The sequence below is a fragment of the Silene latifolia genome, chromosome X (genome assembly GCF_048544455.1).
Source record: "Silene latifolia isolate original U9 population chromosome X, ASM4854445v1, whole genome shotgun sequence".
NCBI lineage: Eukaryota > Viridiplantae > Streptophyta > Magnoliopsida > Caryophyllales > Caryophyllaceae > Silene > Silene latifolia.
The window spans coordinates 300,645,724-300,667,757 of NC_133537.1; the positions used below are offsets into that span (position 1 = coordinate 300,645,724).

General features: G+C 35.9%; 1 protein-coding gene and 1 long non-coding RNA gene across 2 annotated transcripts; both read right to left on the reverse strand.

Moving 5' to 3' along the window:
- Positions 1-6,839: 6,839 nt before the first annotated feature.
- On the reverse strand, positions 6,840-7,394 carry LOC141621899 (uncharacterized). Its single transcript, XR_012532770.1, has 3 exons — positions 7,168-7,394; positions 6,982-7,049; positions 6,840-6,892 (listed from the first exon to the last, which is right to left on the reverse strand). It is a non-coding gene; the product is annotated as an uncharacterized LOC141621899 (long non-coding RNA).
- A 13,333-nt stretch (positions 7,395-20,727) lies between these two features.
- On the reverse strand, positions 20,728-21,132 carry LOC141620381 (uncharacterized). The gene has a single exon (XM_074437267.1). The coding sequence runs from the start codon at positions 21,130-21,132 to the stop codon at positions 20,728-20,730; it is 405 nt and encodes a 134-aa protein (XP_074293368.1).
- Positions 21,133-22,034: the final 902 nt, after the last annotated feature.

The following is a 22,034-nucleotide window of genomic DNA, read 5'->3' on the forward strand; positions in this document are numbered from 1 at the left end:
TTCCTCATTATGATCTACCATATTTTGATCGACATTTTGTGGAATTTCTATCACTGGTTGTGTAACACTCGATTGAACTTGAGGAGTGTGAATGACAACCAATTTGTCACTTGAATCAGAGGGTGGAACTTCATGATGATCCCTCTCTAGGACAATGTCCTGAATTAGGTCACTCCCACTGATCAGGTCATTCTCAAGAAATTTAGCATTTCTTGATTCCACAATCCTTGTACTATGAGATGGACAATAAAACCTATAACCCTTAGACTTTTCGGCATATCCAACGAAATACCCACTAATAGTCCTTGGATCAAGTTTCTTTTCTTGTGGATTATACACTCTCACTTCCGACGGGCATCCCCAAATGCGTATATGTCTCAAACTCGGTTTCCATCCTTTAAATAGCTCAAAAGGTGTCTTAGACACAGCCTTGGAAGGAACCCGATTTAATATATACGCTGCCGTCTTAAGAGCATCAACCCACAAAAATGAAGGAAGTTTAACATTACTTCTCATACAACGCACCATCTCAATTAATGTCCTATTTCTCTTTTCTTCTAAACCATTCTGGTCTGGAGAACCAGGCATAGTGTATTGGGCAAAAATCCCATGCTCTTGAAGAAATTTAGCAAATGGACCAGGTGATTGTCCGTTCTCATTGTATCTACCATAGTATTCACCACCTCTATCAGATCTCACAATCTTAATGTGCTTACCGCATAGGTTCTCTACTTCAGCCTTAAACAATTTAAAGGCATCAAAAGCTTCATCCTTGGAACGAAGTAAGTAAAGATACATATAACGTGAGTAATCATCAATAAAGGTGATAAAATATTTTGGATCATTAGCGTTCATGTCCGGACAACAAATATCCGTATATACGGAAATTCGTATAGGATATCCGGAAATCCATATAATTAAATTCGTATAGCGTATCGGATACGTTAATAAAACCGTATCGTATAATTTTGCTCAGCCCTATATTTGAGTATGTGTAAACGGACAAGTACATAGAAAGAACATTACCTAATATTTGAATATATGAATATATTTTTGGGAAAAGTACGTTGCAATACTTGACAACATTGACCCAAGTTGTCCAAAGGGGCTAACTTGCTTCTTTAAAATATATTCCCTTATACTAATTATTTATTTACCTTGTTTAAAATACCCACCATAAATAACTTTAAAAAAAAAAAGGTAAACTAACGATTGAGACAAATGAAGTACTTTAAGACAATACTCAGAATCTTCATTATGCTCTATCTTGAACATTCACATCCAACATTTAGATATTACTAGTTGGTTGCACCGCGCGCTTCGCGCACGGTCCCCCAAGATATTTTGATAGTTTACGTTTTATGTGCATGTTAGCGTCTTTTTTTTTGTGCGATTGTATGTACATATGGAGTGTCGCTTAGATTGAAACTATTGGTGTTGTATTATTTTGATGGTTGAATTGATTGCAAACAAAATTACAAACCATCATAAATAAGTCGTATTTAGTTCGTATTTAGTTTGCTAAGAGCGTGCATATCAGAATATGCATAAAATGGCTATAACTGGCTCCCTTTCTCGCACTAACTGGCTCTCTCCCTCTCAATTTGCATAAAATGAAACAAAGATTATCTCTCCTCCTTATATCCTCTTTGCCATTTTGCACAAAACCCAAGCAAATCATATCGCTTCCTCCCTCCATTGTTTATCCTTTCCTTTCTCATTTCCCTTCTGCCTCTTTCTTCGTTAATTCTCCTTCACATGAGCCTCTTCCTCCATCCACTTCCATTTTTCTTCTCCCTCTCGTTCTCATTCCCTTATCTTCTCGCTTAAAATCATATGAAGGTCAATGAGGCTACTCTTTCTCCTTCCCTTTACCTCGCGCCTTCTCCTTTGGCCCATCCCTTATCCTCTTACCCCTTTTTTGCGCCTTTCCCTCACCCCGCTTCCGTTTTCCTTCCCCCCATGCTTCCCCTTCCTCTTAGTTTCCTCTTCCTTCTCTTCCTCCTAAACTTTTTCCACGAGATGCAATGTCGAAGAAGAGAACAATTATGCATATATAATACTTCTAGACCGTTACTAAGTTACAATCACCCTCGTCTTTCCCCTTCTCATTCCCGCCGCTCTCAAAAATTGGGTCAAAAAACAATAAGATTGTGTAGTCAACTCTTTTTTTATATTAAAATAAATACTTAAATCTTATAGAACTTTCTGAAAAGTTGTGAAAAACTCACTTTGAATTATGTTGAAGTTATTGGATTTCCAAACATTATGTCCTCCTCGTACTTCCATTTCCTTTTCTCTTATTGTGTCCATTATCCTCATTCTCCTCATCTTCCTATGCTTCCTCCTCCTTCAACTGCCTATACAGTCTCCTTCTCCTCCCTCACCCCCTTCCTTTTATCCAACACCCTCCTTCACTCTCAATCTGAACCAAACAACGCACACACGGTCTCATTCCTTTTATCCCACCAGCTACCTCTATCAATCTTAATCTGCCTAAAATCAAGCGCAAATTATCTCTCATCCCCCCTTTTCCCGTCATTTTAAACAAAACCAAGCAAACCATATCATTTTCTCCCTCATTGTCTCTCATTTTCTCTTTCTTTCCCTTCCGCCTCCTTCCCCGTCATTCTCTTTTACATGAGCCCCTTCCTCAATCCGCTTCCATTTTTATTATACCTCCTTCCCCTTTCCTTCTTACAAATTTATCGATCTTAAGAATTATTCTTTTCAGCTCAATAACTTTGTAGTTTAGCTTGGAAATGTTGTTAATAAAGCTCAAACCATTGTGACAAAGCTTAACAACATTGAACATGTTTGAACATTTTGTATATACAACCAATAGTATAATCTATTGACTGATAAATTCAGTTCAACTCCTATAAATTCAGTTTTGAAAAGTTCAGCTACTTTTATGTTATTATAGACGCATACCCGTTTTCTTATAATGATGACTTTTAAAAATACTACGACTTCCATTCCAGTCAATGCCTAAAAAAAATACTACATTAATTATATATCTCGTGCGTTATTCTAAAAAAAATACGTAATTTATTTTCGCAGTACGGATTTTACTTAACGCAATACTTTTTGCACGAGTCTTTCCATTATCATACCCCTAACAAAAAAAATCTCTAAACCTAATTATTTCATTCCTAATGCTATAACCTTTCAAATTAGGATCTTTCTTTCAATTCTAGATGATAATTTCAACCTGAAACATGTATTTAATCAGGTAATTGCAAATTATTTATAAAAGGAATGTTGCTTGTCTTATGTTTTACAAGATTTACCCTAAAATGAGTTTACTTTTGACAGTTACAAGATTTACCCTAAAATGCGTGTTGCTCTGTTCGTCGTTATTCACCGATCTTCTACTTAAGACAGTTTACAAGGTGACTGCAATATTTACCACGTACAGAGTGTGCTAGTAGATTTTCATGAATAAATCTAAAGTGTAAAATAGTCTCTAAACAAGATTTTCCATCAAATTAATCATAAGCTGGTAAGTGGTTAATTCTATTCCCCTTTAGTTATGTAAAACACGTCTAAACTGTGTCAACTCCATCATGAAAGATGCTCTTTAGTTGCGGACATTGGAGTGGCATATCCGGAGAAAACAGACCACGGTGTTGCACTCTTACAGTCCTCAACTTCACTCTAAAGTGAAACTTTGAAATAAAAGAACCACTAAACTATAGAGCTTTTGTGGACATTGGAGTGTACCCTTATTTTAGGACAACGTTCTTGTGTCTTGAAATTAACAAGCCGAGTTCGACACATGGAGAAACTAATGTCAGTGTCGAATTTGGTGGCATATTTGGAGTAACTAATTGCCAAAATTCAAGTAAATAGTCGGGTATGACACACAGACACATACTCGTGTTACAAACTTGTAGATGTGTCCAACATAGTTGTCGAATGAACATCATTATAATAAATTACAGATCAATGAGTGGCCGAAGATCTCAAGTTCTTCCCAGATAAATTTGCAGATGTGACTAACCTTGCAGCTTTGGAAATCCTTTTGATATGGATCTCCATGCTTTAGGAATTGGGTAAAGCCATTGTGTGATGACATCTCTCTCTCAAACCAGAAAGTCGGCCAATGGAATCGTGAAGGCATGATTCACAAGACTAAAGGTACAAATCTGTTCCTTTATATAGCAACTTTGCTTGACTCGAAGAGATGAGAGTAATACCAAACAAAGAAATCAGGTATTAATTTCAACAACCTGGTCGTCTATAATAACAACAGCAACAGCAACAGAAAAAAGCCAAAGAAAACGGCAAAAACCTTGTCACATAAGATCAGATTTTGACCGAAAATTCAACCTGTTGTTTCTAACCAACGTATCTACAATGTTTTCGTGTTTTAAAAAGACATGCGAAAAACAAGGGGACTTATGAAAGCACACATGTTCTCTTAATACCCGTCGAGTCCATCCTCACCAGTGCAGCTCCGAGCCTCGGCCACAAATGAAGAATAAGAATCACTTCCAGAAACTTCCCATATGGTTTTGAGCTGATATTTACATCACTAAACCCTTGAAAGGAAATGTATCAAGAATAGAACCTGCAAAGGCATGCGACAAAGGGTGGAGATCTAGGATCAATTTTGCTTCAGTGTAAATGCCTCCGTTTAGAGATTATTATATATGGAATACTCTGTATGTTATCAGCTAGCTGTATTTGTAGTTTGTGCTCTTTATTATAAATAAAACATTTCTCTCTCTTAAATTCATGTTCTTTAATTATGTTTTCAATTATATTATGGCAACGAATGAACAAACCAATTCCAAAATAAAGTGTCACACCGAAATCTAATACCAAGATGTACATAAATGTAAACAATTGAAATAAAGACTCACAGTAATGAAATTCCTCGAGTTTTGGCCATTGGCTCTATGATAATTGTTGATATTGGGTTCTTGTTTGGGGTTGGATGTCGCAATTTCATCTTTACCTTTGTCGATACCATATGGTGGATCGATAATTTTTTAGGGCCACGGAGGAGGTTCCTTAACCACCTGTCCTCCTTGAGAGCTAAACAGGTAGCCTAAAGAGCTTTGTCCACCTCCAGAACTTCCACCTCTACTCATGGCTGCTTGACAAAATTTGGAAACTATGACAAAGGAAGGTAGAATACACATGTTACTATATATATTTGCAACTATTCAGGTGTATACCCCAGCTTTCTACTCCGTACAGTGACCCCATATTAACCATACCAATTAATGGAAGGGGAACATGTTTTTATCAACTTGTTTTGACTTTTGACGTATGGACCAACTTTCCTATAGCTTATGATGTACTCATACTTTCATAGTCATCATGGAGTATAATTGTATAAGTTGGTCTTCAGTGTAATGGTATTTATAATGCGGTTTCGAAATAGACGAGTACTAAACCTTGTTCATATGTGACATCGGTCCATGACTCCAGGTCTTAACCGCACATTAGTCTATTCCTAATATCAACGATACCCGATGCCTATAGAAACACTTATTTTCTCATGGCGCCAAAAAATGCCTGCTACACTTTTAGTAGTTAGTTATATGGATTCTATTAACCTTCGGTTCTATTTTATATTATACAGTATGCTATAGAAAAACAACATCAACAATAACAAATCACACGACGATAAGACTATTAGAGACACCATATATAATGAGTTTGGACTTAGGTTACTTTGTGTAGTAACAAGCCATGTTAAGACGATCTTTCACCACCAACATACAACAATGGCGACATTATGATTAATACAATGACTTGTAAATGGAGGAATAAGGAAAGGGTCGATCAGTCAAATTAACGTAGCATATGCATGCCTGTATTAGCAGTACATATGCTGTCTCCAGAAGACCCAAATTGAATATTTCGTTGAGAATTGCGTCAAATGACTACTATTGAGTAGATTATAGTAAAAAGGTAAACAATACTTCGATGAACCATTTTGCTTTATACCATTATTATAATTAAGAACAAAAGAAGTGTATATCTCCTATTCTGCATCCTCATAAATGAAAATTATAAAATTGATAAGAGTTTAAAAAAAGAAGCACCATGTTGCAATCGGACTAAGAAAGATCGTCTACAATGACCATTATGATAATAACAGCAGTAACAGGTATGTACAAGCCCAATCATCAACCATCAGCCATCAAATTGCGAAGAAAATAAGTAATTCTAGTATTTACTGTCTGACACATTCAATCACAATCTATGATATTCTGGGTCGACTCAACTGCAAGGCACGCCACAGTGTTAGAATGTCGGATACAGTTATTTATGTGAAGCTTTTAGTTTTTTGGTCGATAAGGAAGTGTTGCATTGTCGTGACGTGTTAGACACATGACTAAAATGGAATGTCGTAGTAACACGGGTCACAACATGATACTGATACATAAACCTAGCTACAATTCCATGTCCAACTTGATCAACTAAAAACCATAATAAAAAGAACCAACCGAAAAGTTCAAAAAAGTGAGGGACAAATTGAGTCACAATCTTTACTCTCACTAAACATCAATTGGCTTCATGATCAAGACAGATGATTTAATTAATAACGCAAAGAGGGAAAATTAAGCGGGGTTAAATCATCTAATGTGACACTATAGCTTTCAGAAAACAGAGCAAAATTTATGTGTAATTTAGTTTAATGCTCAAATTGGACCCTCTCAACCTCAGCAATGGTGGAACAACCGAACGAGGCATAGGTTAAGAGCAAGCAAAGCAACTAAGAGCAAACAAACAGTGCAGTGAAGTCCATCCGATTAAAGTCAAACAGAAATAAATAATTAAAAATTGAAAGGTTAATTGAAGATGGCGTCATACCTGTGAGGTCGAATGATGAAATTGATCTTGCTAAGCTGGTTGCAATCCAAGTAATCTACCATATGCAATCACGCATGTTAGGACAATTAGCTTAGTAATAATCAAATTGATCAAGTATATTTTATTAATCTCTTTTTAACATACCTTAAAATCCACCCAAAATACATCCAAATTAATAAATCACACCTAAATGAAAGAAATTAAATTAAAACCTGAAAAAAATAGCATTAAATCTTCAGATCAAGAGTCTAAACCCTAACACAAATCCAAAATAAAATCAAGGAAATGGATGACAATGGATACTCGCAAAATAAAAACAAGAGAGTTAACCTGAAACCGTCATCGCTGATACCTTGTCTTCCGATATTGATTCTGATGTCTCCGTTTGCATGGTTGAGGTCACAAAATTCAGTAGAGGTTGTGAGAGTGAAAGTAAAGGGAAAAGGTGGAGGTCTGTGTGGTTGGGGAAAAAGCGGAGGAGAGAGCAGGAAATGAGTGGTGGATAAAAGCTCACATTTTACCAAAAAAAAAAAAAATGAGTGGTGGATAAATGAGGAGAGGCAGTGATTACCACACATGAGAGAATTAGAGAATAGAGGGCATGGATGAGACTTGAGAGGAATGAACGGGAGGATTGACAGTAGAGTCCAAATCAGTGAGGTCCAAAGACTAATCCGCACAAAGCAGCCCAACCCAACTTGTGACACTATTCATTATACAAGTTACTATTCATTAGTGAATAGTAACATAGTGCTCACACTTTTAGTATAAGGTGAAAGATACATGTGTAGGTCAGGTTTTTTTTTTTTTTTTTGAGGAAAGGTCAGTCACTGTGGCATGGACGCGTTGTAGTGCAGAAAATTTCGAAAAGCTAGTTACATATCTCAAACCTTTGCCACCCATATTTATCAGCTTGAATTTGGCAATAAGTATGGCTATTATTGCAAGGAGTTTTCGTTGATCTCATCAATTCTTATGTCCTAAGATTCTTGCTGGTCTCCAAATAGGCTTGTAATGCATGCACAACCACCTTATTTGGATGAAACCTCAGCTGTACTCATATCGGGGCAGTTTGATTGGTTTGATTTTATTACCGTATATGGACTTATTTAGCTTACAAACCAAATGCTCACCATTTTTAGAGAAGAATCCTTCAGGTTGTTTCATATAAACCTCTTCCTCTAAATCACCATTGAGAAATGCTGTTTTCACATCCATCTGATGTAACTCGTAATCAAAATGAGCTACAAACGCCATGATAATTCGAAAGGAATCTTTCTTTGATACAGGAGAAAAGGTCTCTGTATAGTCAATTTCTTCCCTTTGAGTGAATCCTTTAGCAACGAGTCTTGCCTTATGTCTCTCGATGTTGCCAAGTGAATCTCTTTTAGTCTTATAGACCCACTTGCACCCAATGGGTTTTACACCATTTGGCAATACAACGAGATCCCAAACTCCATTAGATGCCATAGAATTCATCTCATCTTTCATAGCATTTAACCATAAGTTTGAATCTGTAGAACTTACGGCTTGTGAAAATGACATAGGATCATTATCAGCTCCAACATTATAATCCAATTCTTGTAGATATACTTCATAGTCATCAGGAATAGCCGATCTCCTTTCACGAATAAATCTTCTTAATGGAACTTGTTCATCCTCATGGTGAACCTCTTCCTCATTATGATCTACTATATTTTGATCGGCATTTTGTGAAATTTCTATCACTGGTTGGGTAACACTCGATTGAACTTGAGGAGTGTGAATGACAACCAATCTATCACTTGAATCAGAGGTTGGAACTTCATGACGATCTCTCTCCAGGACAAAGTCCTGAATTAGGTCACTCCCACTGATCAAGTCATTCTCAAGAAATTTAGCATTTCTTAATTCCACAATCCTTGTACTATGAGATGGACAATAGAATCTATAACCCTTAGACTTTTCGGCATATCCAATGAAATACCCACTAATAGTCCTTGGATCAAGTTTCTTTTCTTGTGGATTATACACTCTCACCTCCGAAGGGCATCCCCAAATGCGTATATGTCTCAAACTCGGTTTCCATCCTTTAAATAACTCAAAAGGTGTCTTAGACACAGCCTTGGAAGGAACCAGATGTAATATATACGCTGCCGTCTTAAGAGCATCAACCCACAAAAATGAAGGAAGTTTAACATTACTTCTCACACAACGCACCATCTCAATTAATGTCCTATTTCTTCTTTCTGCTACATCATTCTGCTCTGGAGAACCAGGCATAGTGTATTGGGCAACAATCCCATGCTCTTGATGAAATTTAGCAAATGGACCAGGTGCTTGTCCGTTCTCAGTGTATCTACCATAGTATTCACCACCTCTATCAGATCTCACAATCTTAATGCGCTTACCGCATAGGTTCTCTACTTCAGCCTTAAACAATTTAAAGGCATCAAAAGCTTCATCCTTAGAATGAAGTAAGTAAAGATACATATAACGTGAGTAATCATCAATAAAGGTGATAAAATATTTTGGATCATTAGCGTTCATGTCCGGACAACAAATATCCGTATGTATGATTTCTAATAGGCTAGAACTCCTCTTTGCACCTTTCTTAGACATGTTAGTTTGCTTATCCTTAATGCAACTAACACAAGTATCAAAATCAGTAAAGTCTAAAGTATCAAGTAATCCATCTTTTACTAATTTTTTTTACCCTCTCAATGGAGATATGTCCCAATCTCCGGTGCCACAAAATAGAGGAATTCTCATTCATAATACAACGTTTTAAACCAACATTGACATTCATAGAATTATGAGTAATATTATTTTGCAGTTCAAGACGATATAAATTATCAGACAAAATAGCATAACCAATAATTTTAATTTCGAGAATATCGAATCCAGTCCGAAAAATTAAAGGTAAAACCCAAAGGTACAAGTCTTGATACTGAAATCAAATTTCTAGAGAAATTTGGAACGTAAAATGTCTTTTCCAAATGCAAAATAAAACCACTACTTAATATTAAGTTGCATGTCCCAATGGCCTCCACATGTGAACTAATCTGGTTTCCTGAATAGATTGAAAGTTCACTGCCCACTGGTTTCCTTAGGTTTGTCATACCCTGCAAGGTATTCGAAACATGGATTGTAGTTCGTAATCAATCCACCATGTATTATGATTAACATTAACCATATTAGATTCATAACAAACAAACGCATGAAAATTACCTTTCTTCTTTAGCCAAGCCTTAAACTTAATGCAGTCTACCTTCATGTGTCCCTTCTTTTTACAAAAGAAACACGTAGACTCCTTCTTAATGGCCGGCTCAGCTGAAATCTTTCCCTTTCCCTTATCTTTAGTGTGACCCTTTTGCCGCTTTGAAGAAGAAGCAACAATAAGGTTCACCTTTTCACCTTCCTCCATTAACAGTCTGCCCTCCTCTTGAACACATATGGCCATAAGTTCATTAATTGACCATTTATCCTTATGTGTGTTGTAAGAGATCTTAAAAGGAGCATATTTTGGAGGAAGAGTGCATAAAATGAAGTGCACAAGGAAAGTGTGTGACACCCTCATTTTTAGCATTAAAATAAACACGTAAATTCTACAGAAAAACTGACAGGATATGTTTGTAATTGGTTCAACTAGATAAAACCTGTAATTTTTAAAACTTTTCTAAACCATTCACAAACATTCCCAAATGGAGAGTGCCAAAACCTGCAAATACTAACAAACTAATTTACATAACCATGCTAAAGTCGCGAGAGTAAAGTGATACAAACCAAAGTAAAAGAGGGAGACATATGTCCCTCCAAAATATAAACACAACCTTATGTTTAAAGGTTTACTACAAAATATAACCAAACTAAGTCCAAGGTTCTTTTGCTCACTAGCTCGTCCGTGTACCCCATCTAATCATCATCAACCTGTCAATCGCATTTTATACAAACACGAAAGCCACAATTCGGTGGGGAGTAACTTGAGTCCTCAGCCCACGAAATGTCATATTTAATGTAACATGTAATGTAACATGTAAACAACATCATAAGTAAACTAATTATCGAATATTCTAACATATGAACACTAAATGACCAAATTAAACTATCATGTGAAACATATAACAAGCAGTAATCCAAACTTTATCAATTGTAACCGGCTTGCATCTCACCTATTACAATTCATAAAATCACCATACAAGAAAGGGCAATATATCAAAGACAGGCATAAGTTCTTAGCACCGTCAATAGTCACTCTGTAACTCGAGTCTATACCACGAGGTAGGGAAGGTAATCGAACCGGTATCTTGGCTCAGAGGTTCTATCAAAACATGGCCAAGACACAACACTACCCTAGTCCTAAATCTGCTTGAGACCTAGACATGCGGATACACACCAGCACCCAAGACCCACAATTTTTTTTAAAACAAAGTGAGTACCTTAAGGAGTCCACCAAAGGGTTGGCTAGTACTTAAGCTGACCACTTACCCTCAAAATAAAGTGAGGTCATGCCCCAACTTGGATATAAACCCACCAAGTCAGGAACACAAAGGCTATTAAGCAGTGAACATATACTCGTCAAAGACTATAAAGACCTATCTATGACAAACTCAACAACCTGCAAGAAGTACTCAATACCATTACCATTTCAAGCAACATTAACAATATTAAAGGTTTCAGGGAATCTAAGGCCGTTTCTATAATATAAGAAACCATTCAATTCAACCAACAACACATGTGAACTAAAAACATAATAAATGGCCTAAAACAAGAATAAGGCCAATTATCCATTTTTCACAATAATTTTCATCAACCGAATTTTTACCGCCATAGTCCTGCGGCAGTGGGTTCAATGTGGTGACCAATCACACAATTGATCGACATCGATTGTCAAAGGGACTAAGGCTCGGCAAGCATAATCATCCAAACATTACAATTATCGCTATAAAATTCATTTTAAGCCTATTCATTACAATTTCATATTATAACCTATCCTAACATGTATAAACTACCAATATAATGATGTTGGTAAAATTATGCTTATATTGGTAGTTTATACATGTTAGGATAGGTTATAATATGAAATTTAATGAATAGGCTTAAAATGAATTTTATAGCGATAATTGTAATGTTTGGATGATTATGCCGAAAACTGAGCCTTAGTCCCTTTTGATGAATCGATGTCACCAATTGTGTGATTGGTCACCACGATTGAACCCGCACTGCCGCAGACTCGGGGTTGCGGGTAAAAATTCGGTTGGATGAAAATTATTGTGAAAAATGGATAATTGGCCTTATTCTTGTTTAGGCCATTTATTATGTTTTTAGTTCACATGTGTTGTTGGTTGAATTGAATGGTTTCTTATATTGTAGAAACGGCCTTAGATTCCCTGAAACCTTTAATATTGTTAATGTTGCTTGAAATGGTATTGGTATTGAGTACTTCTTGCAGGTTGTTGAGTTTGTCATAGATAGGTCTTTATAGTCTTTGACGAGTATATGTTCACTGCTTAATAGCCTTTGTGTTCCTGACTTTGTGGGTTTATATCCAAGTTGGGGCATGACCTCGTTACTTATTTTGAGGGTAAGTGGTCAGCTTAAGTACTAGCCAACCCTTTGGTGGACTCCTTAGGGTACTCACTTTGTTTTAAAAAAATTGTGGGTCTTGGGTGCGGTGGTGTGTATCCGCATGTCTAGGTCTGCGCAGATTTAGGACTAGGGTTGTGTTGTGTCTTGGCCATGTTTTGATAGAACCTCTGAGCCAAGATACCGGTTCGATTACCTTCCCTACCTCGTGGTATAGACTCGAGTTACAGAGTGACTATTGACGGTGCTAAGAACTTATGCCTGTCTTTGATATATTGCCCTTTCTTGTATGGTGATTTTATGAATTGTAATAGGTGAGATGCTTCTGTTACAATTGATAAAGTTTGGATTACTGCTTGTTATATGTTTCACATGATAGTTTAATTTTGTCATTTAGTGTTCATATGTTAGAATATTCGATAATTAGTTTACTTATGATGTTGTTTACATGTTACATTACATGTTACATTAAATATGACATTTCGTGGCTGGGAGGACTCGAAGTTACTCCCCACTGAATTGTGGCTTTCGTGTTTGTATAAAATGCGATTGACAGGTTGATGATGATTCGATGGGGTACACGGACGAGCTAGTGAGCAAAAGAACCTTGGACTTAGTTTAAAGGTTTACTGACCGTTATTACTTTGCGAAAGTAATTTATTAATCAAGTTGAATTTAATATTAATGTATTTGAAGTAATAATAATTCAATGAAATGTAATTCTATTATATTTTGAAGTAAAGTATTTATTTTGATAGTTTCGAAATGTTTAAAAATAGTTTAAACCGTGTAAAAACATTTTATTTCGAAATAATGGCATATCGGGAAAAAATGGCAATTCTTTTGAAAATTAAGCAAACGATTTTGGAAATGGGTCATATGAGTACTCAATCTTCTTGTAAACTCGTGTTTAAGAATTTTGGCAATGTTGGAATTTGCATTTGACGAACGGTTCTAATTATCGTCGAAACGAGCCAAAACCGACTAATGAAATTCCGCCAAAAATCCCGCTCCTCTTTCCTTTTGGGCGGCACCTTCCCCCTCCTTCCCATTTCTTCCTAGGATTTCATTTGTTCTTGCTTTTGTTCCTCTTGTTCTTGACCGAAAATTCCAAAAAAAAAATCAAATAACTTACAATCGTAATTTCATCATAACTTCTTCGTTTCTAGTCCGATTTTCGCAAAATTTATATTTTCGGAATCCTCTCTTCAAGATCTACATCCTAGTATGTTTTAATTTCAGTTTTCATGATGTCCATTTAAGATGATTTTTGGGCATAATTTCGGTTTTAGTAATTATTGTTGTGCTTTTGTTGTTTTTAATAGGTGAAGATGATGAGGATGATATAGGGGACTCCTATATAGTAGAGGATGATGGGTAGCTACTGTTTTTAGGGTTTTCTCAAGGGTTATTTGCCTTTTTCTAGCTTAAGGTAACATATTTCGAGTTACTCGACGATTAAATGTCACATTCTTTGCTTTTTGTATGATTTTGGTGAATGTTATTTGAGTAGTTTATTTCACATGAATATATGGGTTAAAATCATGTCTTTTGTTAGTTTAAGTTCACATATTAGTATGGAAATGAAATGGGAATGATTAATTGATGCTTCAGACGATGTTAAACTGAACAAAAATGGAGAAATGGAGGGTTTGGGGTGGCGGCCAACAGCCCAAGAGCCCGGCGCAGCGAGGCCCAGCAGCCCACGGCAGCCCCCGGGTTGGCCCGGTCGGCCCGTTACTTGTTTCGCGGTTTTTCATGCGTTGTTCGTCGTTTCGGGTTTATTAATGTTATATTTAGTATAAGTAACATATGGGTAATCTTTTGAAATGAATAATGTTAGTAATGAATATAATGATGTTGGTAAAATTATGCTTATATTGGTAGTTTATACATGTTAGGATAGGTTATAATATGAAATTGTAATGAATAGGCTTAAAATGAATTTTATAGCGATAATTGTAATGTTTGGATGATTATGCCGAAAACTGAGCCTTAGTCCCTTTGACTGAATCGATGTCAGTCAATTGTGTGATTGGTCAGCCGCGATTGAACCCGTACCTATCGCAGGAATGGGGTTGCGGGTAAAAATTCGGTTGGATGAAAATTATTGTGAAAAATGGATAATTGGCCTTATTCTTGTTTTAGGCCATTTATTATGTTTTTAGTTCACATGTGTTGTTGGTTGAATTGAATGGTTTCTTATATTGTAGAAACGGCCTTAGATTCCCTGAAACCTTTAATATTGTTAATGTTGCTTGAAATGGTATTGGTATTGAGTACTTCTTGCAGGTTGTTGAGTTTGTCATAGATAGGTCTTTATAGTCTTTGACGAGTATATGTTCACTGCTTAATAGCCTTTGTGTTCCTGACTTGGTGGGTTTATATCCAAGTTGGGGCATGACCTCGTTACTTATTTTGAGGGTAAGTGGTCAGCTTAAGTACTAGCCAACCCTTTGGTGGACTCCTTAGGGTACTCACTTTGTTTTAAAAAATTGTGGGTCTTGGGTGCGGTGGTGTGTATCCGCATGTCTAGGTCTCTTGTGATTTAGGACTAGGGTTGTGTTGTGTCTTGGCCATGTTTTGATAGAACCTCTGAGCCAAGATACCGGTTCGATTACCTTCCCTACCTCGTGGTATAGACTCGAGTTACAGAGTGACTATTGACGGTGCTAAGAACTTATGCCTGTCTTTGATATATTGCCCTTTCTTGTATGGTGATTTTATGAATTGTAATAGGTGAGATGCAAGCCGGTTACAATTGATAAAGTTTGGATTAATGCTTGTTATATGTTTCACATGATAGTTTAATTTGGTCATTTAGTGTTCATATGTTAGAATATTCGATAATTAGTTTACTTATGATGTTGTTTACATGTTACATTACATGTTACATTAAATATGACATTTCGTGGCTGGGAGGACTCGAAGTTACTCCCCACTGAATTGTGGCTTTCGTGTTTGTATAAAATGCGATTGACAGGTTGATGATGATTAGATGGGGTACACGGACGAGCTAGTGAGCAAAAGAACCTTGGACTTAGTTTAAAGGTTTACTGACCGTTATTACTTTGCGAAAGTAATTTATTAATCAAGTTGAATTTAATATTAATGTATTTGAAGTAATAATAATTCAATGAAATGTAATTCTATTATATTTTGAAGTAAAGTATTTATTTTGATAGTTTCGAAATGTTTAAAAATAGTTTAAACCGTGTAAAAACATTTTATTTCGAAATAAAGGCATATCGGGAAAAAATGGCAATTCTTTTGAAAATTGAGCAAACGATTTTGGAAATGGGTCATATGAGTACTCAATCTTCTTGTAAACTCGTGTTTAAGAATTTTGGCAATGTTGGAATTTGCATTTGACGAACGGTTCTAATTATCGTCGAAACGAGCCAAAACCGACTAATGAAATTCCGCCAAAAATCCCGCTCCTCTTTCCTTTTGGGCGGCACCTTCCCATTTCTTCCTAGGATTTCATTTATTCTTGCTTTTGTTCCTCTTGTTCTTGACCGAAAATTCCAAAAAAAAAATCAAATAACTTACAATCGTAATTTCATCATAACTTCTTCGTTTCTAGTCCGATTTTCGCAAAATTTATATTTTCGGAATCCTCTCTTCAAGATCTACATCCTAGTATGTTTTAATTTCAGTTTTCATGATGTCCATTTAAGATGATTTTTGGGCATAATTTCGGTTTTAGTAATTATTGTTGTGCTTTTGTTGTTTTTAATAGGTGAAGATGATGAGGATGATATAGGGGACTCCTATATAGTAGAGGATGATGGGTAGCTACTGTTTTTAGGGTTTTCTCAAGGGTTATTTGCCTTTTTCTAGCTTAAGGTAACATATTTCGAGTTACTCGACGATTAAATGTCACATTCTTTGCTTTTTGTATGATTTTGGTGAATGTTATTTGAGTAGTTTATTTCACATGAATATATGGGTTAAAATCATGTCTTTTGTTAGTTTAAGTTCACATATTAGTATGGAAATGAAATGGGAATGATTAATTGATGCTTCAGACGATGTTAAACTGAACAAAAATGGAGAAATGGAGGGTTTGGGGTGGCGGCCAATGTGCCCAAAGAAAGTTCCGGCAGCCAGCAGCAGCCCACGGCAGGCCCTGGGTTGGCCCGGGTCGGCCCGTTACTTGTTTCGCGGTTTTTCATGCGTTGTTCGTCGTTTCGGGTTTATTAATGTTATATTTAGTATAAGTAACATATGGGTAATCTTTTGAAATGAATAATGTTAGTAATGAATATAATGATGTTGGTAAAATTATGCTTATATTGGTAGTTTATACATGTTAGGATAGGTTATAATATGAAATTGTAATGAATAGGCTTAAAATGAATTTTATAGCGATAATTGTAATGTTTGGATGATTATGCCGAAAACTGAGCCTTAGTCCCTTTGACTGAATCGATGTCAGTCAATTGTGTGATTGGTCAGCCGCGATTGAACCCGTACCTATCGCAGGACTGGGGTTGCGGGTAAAAATTCGGTTGGATGAAAATTATTGTGAAAAATGGATAATTGGCCTTATTCTTGTTTTAGGCCATTTATTATGTTTTTAGTTCACATGTGTTGTTGGTTGAATTGAATGGTTTCTTATATTGTAGAAACGGCCTTAGATTCCCTGAAACCTTTAATATTGTTAATGTTGCTTGAAATGGTATTGGTATTGAGTACTTCTTGCAGGTTGTTGAGTTTGTCATAGATAGGTCTTTATAGTCTTTGACGAGTATATGTTCACTGCTTAATAGCCTTTGTGTTCCTGACTTGGTGGGTTTATATCCAAGTTGGGGCATGACCTCGTTACTTATTTTGAGGGTAAGTGGTCAGCTTAAGTACTAGCCAACCCTTTGGTGGACTCCTTAGGGTACTCACTTTGTTTTAAAAAAATTGTGGGTCTTGGGTGCGGTAGTGTGTATCCGCATGTCTAGGTCTCAGGCAGATTTAGGACTAGGGTTGTGTTGTGTCTTGGCCATGTTTTGATAGAACCTCCGAGCCAAGATACCGGTTCGATTACCTTCCCTACCTCGTGGTATAGACTCGAGTTCTGAGTGACTATTGACGGTGCTAAGAACTTATGCCCGTCTTTGATATATTGCCCTTTCTTGTATGGTGATTTTATGAATTGTAATAGGTGAGATGCAAGCCGGTTACAATTGATAAAGTTTGGATTAATGCTTGTTATATGTTTCACATGATAGTTTAATTTGGTCATTTAGTGTTCATATGTTAGAATATTCGATAATTAGTTTACTTATGATGTTGTTTACATGTTACATTACATGTTACATTAAATATGACATTTCGTACGGGAGGACTCGGAAGTTACTCCCCACCGAATTGTGGCTTTCGTGTTTGTATAAAATGCGATTGACAGGTTGATGATGATTAGATGGGGTACACGGACGAGCTAGTGAGCAAAAGAACCTTGGACTTAGTTTAAAGGTTTTCGACCGTTATTACTTTGCGAAAGTAATTTATTAATCAAGTTGAATTTAATATTAATGTATTTGAAGTAATAATAATTCAATGAAATGTAATTCTATTATATTTTGAAGTAAAGTATTTATTTTGATAGTTTCGAAATGTTTAAAAATAGTTTAAACCGTGTAAAAACATTTTATTTCGAAATAAAGGCATATCGGGAAAAAATGGCAATTCTTTTGAAAATTGAGCAAACGATTTTGGAAATGGGTCATATGAGTACTCAATCTTCTTGTAAACTCGTGTTTAAGAATTTTGGCAATGTTGGAATTTGCATTTGATTTAACGGTTCTAATTATCGTCGAAACGAGCCAAAACCGACTAATGAAATTCCGCCAAAAATCCCGCTCCTCTTTCCTTTTGGGCGGCACCTTCCCATTTCTTCCTAGGATTTCATTTGTTCTTGCTTTTGTTCCTCTTGTTCTTGACCGAAAATTCCAAAAAAAAAATCAAATAACTTACAATCGTAATTTCATCATAACTTCTTCGTTTCTAGTCCGATTTTCGCAAAATTTATATTTTCGGAATCCTCTCTTCAAGATCTACATCCTAGTATGTTTTAATTTCAGTTTTCATGATGTCCATTTAAGATGATTTTTGGGCATAATTTCGGTTTTAGTAATTATTGTTGTGCTTTTGTTGTTTTTAATAGGTGAAGATGATGAGGATGATATAGGGGACTCCTATATAGTAGAGGATGATGGGTAGCTACTGTTTTTAGGGTTTTCTCAAGGGTTATTTGCCTTTTTCTAGCTTAAGGTAACATATTTCGAGTTACTCGACGATTAAATGTCACATTCTTTGCTTTTTGTATGATTTTGGTGAATGTTATTTGAGTAGTTTATTTCACATGAATATATGGGTTAAAATCATGTCTTTTGTTAGTTTAAGTTCACATATTAGTATGGAAATGAAATGGGAATGATTAATTGATGCTTCAGACGATGTTAAACTGAACAAAAATGGAGAAATGGAGGGTTTGGGGTGGCGGCCAACAGCCCGGCGGGGCAGGCCCAGCAGCCCACGGCAGTTCTCGGGTTGGCCCGGTCGGCCCGTTGTTTGTTTCGCGGTTTTTCATGCGTTGTTCGTCGTTTCGGGTTTATTAATGTTATATTTAGTATAAGTAACATATGGGTAATCTTTTGAAATGAATAATGTTAGTAATGAATATAATGATGTTGGTAAAATTATGCTTATATTGGTAGTTTATACATGTTAGGATAGGTTATAATATGAAATTGTAATGAATAGGCTTAAAATGAATTTTATAGCGATAATTGTAATGTTTGGATGATTATGCAAAATCGAGCCTTAGTCCCTTTTACTGAATCGATGTCAGTCAATTGTGTGATTGGTCAGCCGCGATTGAACCCGTACCTATCGCAGGACTGGGGTTGCGGGTAAAAATTCGGTTGGATGAAAATTATTGTGAAAAATGGATAATTGGCCTTATTCTTGTTTTAGGCCATTTATTATGTTTTTAGTTCACATGTGTTGTTGGTTGAATTGAATGGTTTCTTATATTGTAGAAACGGCCTTAGATTCCCTGAAACCTTTAATATTGTTAATGTTGCTTGAAATGGTATTGGTATTGAGTACTTCTTGCAGGTTGTTGAGTTTGTCATAGATAGGTCTTTATAGTCTTTGACGAGTATATGTTCACTGCTTAATAGCCTTTGTGTTCCTGACTTGGTGGGTTTATATCCAAGTTGGGGCATGACCTCGTTACTTATTTTGAGGGTAAGTGGTCAGCTTAAGTACTAGCCAACCCTTTGGTGGACTCCTTAGGGTACTCACTTTGTTTTAAAAAAATTGTGGGTCTTGGGTGCGGTGGTGTGTATCCGCATGTCTAGGTCTGCGCAGATTTAGGACTAGGGTTGTGTTGTGTCTTGGCCATGTTTTGATAGAACCTCTGAGCCAAGATACCGGTTCGATTACCTTCCCTACCTCGTGGTATAGACTCGAGTTACAGAGTGACTATTGACGGTGCTAAGAACTTATGCCTGTCTTTGATATATTGCCCTTTCTTGTATGGTGATTTTATGAATTGTAATAGGTGAGATGCAAGCCGGTTACAATTGATAAAGTTTGGATTACTGCTTGTTATATGTTTCACATCATAGTTTAATTTGGTCATTTAGTGTTCATATGTTAGAATATTCGATAATTAGTTTACTTATGATGTTGTTTACATGTTACATTAAATATGACATTTCGTGGCTGGGAGGACTCGAAGTTACTCCCCACTGAATTGTGGCTTTCGTGTTTGTATAAAATGCGATTGACAGGTTGATGATGATTAGATGGGGTACACGGACGAGCTAGTGAGCAAAAGAACCTTGGACTTAGTTTGGTTATATTTTGTAGTAAACCTTTAAACATAAGGTTGTGTTTATATTTTGGAGGGACATATGTCTCCCTCTTTTACTTTGGTTTGTATCACTTTACTCTCGCGACTTTAGCATTAAAATAAACACGTAAATTCTACAGAAAAACTGACAGGATATGTTTGTAATTGTTTCAACTAGATAAAACCTGTAATTTTTAAAACTTTTGACCTCCTGGGAAGGTTCCCGGGATGCGTATGAGTGAGGACAAAATGCGCTATAAAGGACCCGTGTTGATCTGTGGGCCATGTACACAGCCTGGTGAGCTATCATAAGTAACCGCTCCCGACCAGGTTTGGGTCGGGGTGTTACAAAGTGTCAGACATGGTAACTTCCAAGGTCTTAAGTTGAGCTGCAATATCCCTCATGCGCATGATATAATCACGCACACCTTTAGTCTCGGTGACCCTCAAAGATGAAAACTGCATTATTAAGGTACTAGCAAGAGCTTATCAGAAGTTGCAAACTGCTCATCGACGGCCTTAATTAGATCTTTAACTTTAGTATGCTGATCGACAGAACCACGAATACTAGCACACATTCTGGTCTTTATGAACATAATGGAGAGACGATTAGATTTCTCCCACTTTTCATAAAGATCAATTGCTTCTTTAGTGCTTTCTTTAGTTACTTTAGGTGGTTCGTCTTTCCGAATAGCATAATCAATATCTAACCATCCCAACTGCAGTAACATTCTCTCTTTCCAGACCTTATAGTTATCACCATTCAATTCAGGAATGTCAAATTTAACATCAGTAGAACTCCCAGGTAAAATTACTTCAAATATAATGAATAACATGCTTATTACCAAAGTTGAGACGTTAAACTTAATCATGGTTTACCAATGTAAATCATGCTCAAATATGAATCTAGAGACATAAAACTTGCCTGTGGGCTAAAGCTTTACTCAATTAGATACATAAAAATTTAACTTTATGACAATACTATTAAATCATATACATCTCTTAATTCTTGTGAGTAGATTAAGAAACAAGATTCAATATATCATCCTAATTAGTCATACAAATACATACAACAAGATTCCTGTGGGTAAGTCTCATTATATTACATACGACTAATCACAAATAATGTCTAGTTTCCACATGTGATTCCAAAATAAAATTTCGATTAATTAGAGATGCCGTGGCTATTCTCTAACTAATAAAATTTTGAACCACTTGACATTAAAACTTTAGTCTATATACTCAACTTTATGTATATAGGAAAAATTATGACCAAAAAAAACTTAATTGGTCTTATTCAATACAAAGTAATATACCACATGAATAAGTATACTTGAACAAATAGTATAATCAATTGTATATAGTACACTACCAGTAATACGATCTACATATGCGGAAAAATATAGATAACAAAAGGCAAAGGGCAAACCCAAGCTGCAACCTTTATGCAACACTTACCCATAATTGAGATTGCTTATATTGCATATTAAAAAAAATCAACAATACGAGATAAAGCATGGACATATGGATCGTAAAATCGGCAAAGATATGTGCAAAATATGTCAGCAACGCAATGATAAGAATCATGGACACTATATTTCTGAAGATGTTTACTGAAAGTCTTAAAAAAATGCTAAAGAGCAAAGGCTAAGCATTTGATTTGATAAGAACAAAACATATCTTGTGAGTATTTATAACCATAGTAAGTCGTATGTTATCTATGATCCCTTGAATATTTCCCATGTATTTTGTTGTTTGCATATACATGTATATG

Excerpts from the sequence above, each read along its gene's own strand:
- LOC141620381 (XM_074437267.1), bottom strand. The coding sequence starts at position 21,132 with ATGATTAAGTTTAACGTCTCAACTTTGGTAATAAGCATGTTATTCATT.